Source organism: Chaetura pelagica, unplaced genomic scaffold (genome assembly GCF_000747805.2).
Source record: "Chaetura pelagica isolate M959 unplaced genomic scaffold, ChaPel_1.0 scaffold107, whole genome shotgun sequence".
Lineage (NCBI taxonomy): Eukaryota > Metazoa > Chordata > Aves > Apodiformes > Apodidae > Chaetura > Chaetura pelagica.
Genome location: NW_009953979.1, coordinates 2820266 through 2826184, shown reverse-complemented (window position 1 = coordinate 2826184; position 5919 = coordinate 2820266). Strand labels below are relative to the sequence as shown.

The 5919-nt window shown below is 39.6% G+C and overlaps 1 protein-coding gene across 1 annotated transcript in view; it reads left to right on the top strand.

The window, feature by feature from the left end:
* Positions 1-906: 906 nt before the first annotated feature.
* The window catches only part of RP1L1 (retinitis pigmentosa 1-like 1), a gene marked incomplete at its 3' end in the record, with an annotated part of 28395 nt that continues 23382 nt past the window's right edge, over positions 907-5919 (top strand). Inside the window, exon 1 of the mRNA XM_010002234.1 lies at positions 907-1545. Within this exon, the coding sequence (XP_010000536.1) occupies positions 907-1545 (639 nt within the window). The remainder of the gene's footprint in view (positions 1546-5919) is intronic.

Sequence of the window (5919 nt, the reverse complement as noted above, 5' to 3'; positions counted from 1 at the left end):
AGCCCAGTCTTTTTTACAGTTGTCTCCATCATGGCAAAGACATTAAAAAGAGCTGGAGTTCAGCCTCCAGGTTTAAACACCAAAGTCAGCTTAGCTTTTAAAATTGGACACCACGTGCTTTGACATAAATTGGGCAGATAGTTCTCCTTGTGTCTGTGCTTACCAACCTGAATTCACATTTTCCCACTGTTCAGCCTCCATTTGAGGTCTTGCAATATGTTTTACCATTATTTGTTTCCATAACTGTCATGGATTTTCATCCAGGTCTTGCTGTAGCACACCATGGCATGACCACATGCAGCTGTTCTGCAACCAGGCTGCTCTGCTCCTCGATACACTCAGGAGTGGTTGTGCAACAACGTGCAACCACTGCAGGAACAAATTCAGGTTTGTTTTGGGTCTTCTGTTATGCGCCAGTTCACAGGGTTAAAGGGTTACATGAGAATCTCAGTGCCCTGCTTGTAAAAATAAACCCGAAGTAGTCTCTGGCTCTGACAGTTTCAGAGAAAACCTCAAAATTATAAGCAAGGAAGACACAAAACTCAAAAGGCCAACAATACACAAATCTCAGTTTTTGTGGGTTGTGCTTGGGATCTGAGTCATGCTTGTTGTGCCTCAGGGGAGACTAACACTGACTGAATTCTCATTGGCATTTGCAGGACAAGAATGGTTTAACTGTGAGGAGCAGGGTTATGGATACTCTTCCTGTTGTTTCCTTGCATCTACCTGAGCCAGTGAGTTCATAAGTCCATGTTGGTACAATCTGCTCTTGATCAAGCACGGGTGGTAAAACTGTTGTGAGGAAAACAATCTTTGCCACCACGCTAGTCAGGCACTGACTCTGCATGACTCAAACAAACCCTACTTTGCTTTTGCTTCTCTTGTAGTTACCTCTAAGCAAGAGGGATGACTGAGGCACCTGCTGACTACTTGTCAACCACCAGCTCCTACAACTATGAGCAGCCCCTTCCCGCCGGGGCTCGGACAAGCACTGTCACCAAGGTACCTCCAGCCAAAAAAATAACCTTCTTCAAGAGTGGAGATCCTCAGTTTGAGGGAGTCAAGATGGCCATCAACCAGAGAAGCTTCAAGAGCTTCAATGCACTCATGGATGACCTCTCTCATCGGGTCCCACTGCCGTTTGGGGTACGGACCATCACCACCCCACGAGGAATACATTGCATCAATGAGCTGGACCAGCTGGAAGATGGGGGATGTTACCTTTGCTCTGACAAGAAATATGTCAAGCCTATCAGCATTACTTCTGGGAGGTACAGGCCAGGCCCTCCACGAAATGGTCGTCCCTCCAGCACCTTGAGAAGAGCAGCTCAGGAAGGTAGACTTGAAGATTATTCCACAGCTTTTACACAGCACGGACCTAGAATACCCAAGAAAATCACTCTACTTAAGAATGGAGAAACCAGTTTTCGGCGCTCGATTATCTTGAACCGCAGAAATGCCAGGAGCTTCATAACACTCCTGGATGAGATCTCAGAGATCCTGCAGTTCCCAGTGAAGAAGCTCTACACTGTTGATGGGAAGAAGGCAAGTATCTCTCATATGTGGTGCTGGTCAGTTATTCTAATAGGTGTGTTATCACATCAGCAATTGCATACCCTCTGACACAAATCTTTAGCTCATTAGCTTGCCCACGTTACCTTAATCCTTTGGGCTTGTGTACTTAATGTCACATTAATTACTTCCCCATTAATTACACGAAGGAGTGATGTAGAAAAATCTTGTTCATCAAAATCAAGAGCTTCATACATTGGGTATCGTTTTGGGTCAATGATAGGCAACTTCTGACAGAAGTCCAGAAGCTCAATTTTTTGCAGCTGGGTATAAAATCCTAAATAAACCTCTAGTAATGGAGTTTACCACCCTCTCCAGGAAGGCATGTCCCAACAGGGGATTAATTTTTCTATACCTAGTAACAAGGACTTCATCAGAATAAGATGGCCCTTAGTTAGCACCCTGTGGTTGCACAGTTCCTAACAGAGCGGGGTCCTGCTCATGATATGGGATCCTCAGCATTATGGTAATATAGCTAACAAATGCATAAAGGTATGAGTGGGATCAGGAGATGCATTTGTATTGATGATTTGGTGAATGTGCTAATTGGGGTGAACTCCTCTAACAAATCTGGGACATGACATGACTAATTCTGTTCTCCAAGGGATCTCCTGACAAACATGAGATTCTCCTGGCTTCTTGTCCTTCTCTTTGTAAAACAGACTAAACTGTGCTTCCATTTCTTCTGAAGAGGTCTCACATGTTAGTCTGAGTAGTCCCTGGCAATGCAGCCAAGTGGAGCAATTATGCTGCTCCTTGAGAAATTTTCCCCCTTCACAGATCTCTGTGCCATCTCCTCAGTGGTAACCTTACAACCATTTGTGGTGTCACTTGCTGAACTAGTTCACTGAAATTACTTGGGTTCAAATGACCTACTATGCAGTAGGGGGAAAAAATAGAGGAATATTTTTAACCCAAATAATTTTCACCTGACACAGGGACAGGAGTGTGCAACCAAGAAGGAGAGAGGGAAGAGATAATGGTGCCTTAAGACAGCTTTCTTGGGTGAGGCAACATGCCACATCACAGTGTTTTCTGCTATGCATTGTAAACACAGTATTTTCACTATTATTCAACCTCCACCTTTCTTTCCATCTAATGCCATCAAGTTATCTTCCACATTTTCAGCTCGGTAGTAGTGATCATCATGCCTAAAGGTTTCTATTCTCCCAGAGTACAGATCTCATCCCAACATGCCAAGACATGGCAGGACATTATCTTCTCTGGCATGCCATAGAGTTTAAGATTATCCTTTATATAGTGATAAAGATATTTTCCACAATAAATTCCAGGGGTTCCATAGAGACCTTTTCTCTCCTCCTTTTTTGCTCCACATTTTCCACCTGCAGTAATGTAGGTGTGGATCAAACACTATCACATAATATCTCAATTTTTTTTAAATAAGAAAATGTTAATTATAACCTTGTCAATAGACAATTCATCTTCTTTACTTTATTAATTTAATTTGTACTCCTTTTATTCTTGTGTAGAGTATTGTAGTGATAGGTGACTATGGGTCTAGCCTGATCATTAACATCTTTTCTGGGGAATCTTTTAAAACTACTTTTTGGCCATTCAATTCAATCACTTACCTCCTGCTTTTTAACTGTTTCTTACTGCTTATTCAATGGTCATTTCTGTTAGGACTTCCTGGAGCTGTTATTCCAGTCTCAGGTGCAAAGGATTTAAACCACAGAATTAGTCTTGGATTTTTCCAATCATTTTCTTTCACAAGGATTCTCTACATCATTTCTGCTCTTCTGTCTAAGTTTTCTTGTCATATGTCATCTTCAAGATCTCTGTTTCTTACACACAATTGGTTGTGTCCCAGAGTTTTCACCAGATACTAACAGTTTTTTGAGGAGTGAAAATGGTGAATTTTTCACATGATTTGGGTGATTTCCTGAAATAACCTACTTCAGCTGGTGCTGAAGATTAACTTTGTCTCTGCATTCTACCTTTATACTTACATTTGCATTTTCTGTTAGTGCCTCCATTCTGCCATGACTGTTCAAAGGTGTCTGGATGCTTCATATTTCTTGGGTATTTCCTTGTTTCTCATATTACTCTCTTCAAATAAGAATTCAAATAGTCTCTTAATAATTTTATTAACTTCTTTTATCACATGTCTATGTCTAGACTTATTACAGCCTTATTTCTTGGAAAGGGGGCTTGGAGTGGGAGGAATGGGAACTTTTGATATTCTTTCCTCTGACTTCATGGATTAGCTGAATAACAGTAAGATTAATTCCTAAACAATGTAGCTGGGCTACTGCTTCAATTACTTTAATATTTGTCTGGTTCAGAAGCAAGTTCACAATGTTTCTTTTGCTGGCAGTCTTTTCCTTGATCTCTTGAATACTGAACATGAAAAAGGAAGAAAGTCTCCTGCAGGTGACTCAGTCTCTTCCATCAGTGAAAGTGCTATTCATAGAGCTGAGAGTGTTGCCCTTTCAAGCTGCTTTTGTTTTCTTCTACTGCTATGACTCTAGATCCAAACTCAAATCCTAAGTTAAATCACCTCTGCAATATGAGGTATAATTGGAATATATTGTCCCAGTGGCTGAGTTTTAATTTCTTTACAATTTTGTTGAGTAAATCCAGAGCACTTCAATATTACAAGTCCTGGGTTTCCTATTTTACCTTTATGCTGGTGTAAGCTTCAAACACATTGAACAGGCTTGTTGTTTTGTGTTCCTTTCATGTACTATTGATTTGAAAAAGCAGAGAAGTGTTTTCTTAATTTTGTAGCCCACCTAGTCTACAAATGTTTCCAGTAAGCCTCTAAATTTAATTCAATCATAGCTCACAGAGAAATAAATTTTTTGAATGCAAATCTCACTGGTTTTCTGTATCAGTATGTTTTTTCCTCCAGACAAAACTTGTATAATTTCTGCTTTTATAGCCCTCATTTTGGTTCCTCTCCTCTTCTCTTCTCTCCTCTTCTTTCCTCTTCTCTTCTTTCCTCTCCTCTCTCAAATTGGCATTAGCTTAAGATTTTACCTGAAAAGGAAGAAATGCTAGCAATTTCATGAAGAAAATGAAGGAAGAGTTTACCCCTTTCTTATAAAACAAAGTCAGAAGATGGTCATGGGCAGTTATGCAGAATCCTAATACACATGAAGTTCATAGTAAAGAAAAAGGTGTTGTTGTAACATCAAGAGCCATTGGAGGCCAGCAGAGCTCTTGCTTTTGTGATGACATATTTTGCTGTTATTTTATCTTTTCTTGCTCCCATTTGCCTGATTATTTAACTCTCACATATTTTCAAAATTATACTTTATGAACTTCCTGGGAAAGGTCAGTCTATTTGCTGGTTATTTCTTTTGTGGCCTGGATTACAGGGCCTTCATTGCTCTTGGGTTAGAAAGTCAGTGCTTTGAATTCAAAATTAGCCTATAATAATTAAGCAAAGCTCAGGTCAGTAGAAACAGTGATTAAAAGATCCTGATTCCAATCTTAGTACACATAGTAGTTCCATTGGAATTCACACTTCTGAATTTTTATTCTAACCCTTAAAGTCTTGAATGAGGTGAAACCATTATTTTTACTCTTAAGCATCCATCAGGCTGCCTGCTAGAAAGGAAAAGCTAGTCCCACTGAAGTGAATAGGTGTTTAGATATTTGGGCAGTGATTTCAGCAGGGCCAACAGCCCCTCTTTCCAAACTAACCATGATTTTGCTGTCAGTTTCTAAATCAAAAAAGGAATTTGATGACTATAGGACTGGAGAGAAATTTAATTTGGTTTTAGCTTAGACAGATCAGTTAAATTTTCAGCAAGTAAAAAGTGTAAATCATACAGTTCTTTTCAGGTCAAGGTCTAGTTACTGTTTTGCAGGTGATTAAGTGAAAATAATGCCTAAATAAATAAATCTTTAATTTAGATGAACATTGACATGTCATTAACTTGCCAGTGAAACTTTGTGCAAGTTTGTGCACTGAAAGATTGACAGGCCTGGATTAATTGATCTAAAAGGCACAGTTTATTAGGCATAGGATGGAGGGGTCATTTTTCCTGTTTGTTTCTCTTTACTGTCTACAGAAGAAGATGAGAAGACTGACTCAGACTGTACACCTAAAATTAGGAGGAATTCACCCAGGCCCAAGTTTTCCTCCAAGTTTTAAAGTACTTCAGTTATTCAAATATTAGCAAACATAAGACACAGGACTCTACATGTGATGATCACTTGGCTAATGAGACAGTTGAAAATTGGAGCTTTCCTAGTTTTTGCTAGGGACATCAGTTGTACCCTAAAAAAGAACCAGGTGTTCAACTAAGAGCATATACCTCAAAACAAAAAGGCAGATTAAAAGTTGTAGGTTATCTTCTCCACCAGACACTCTTT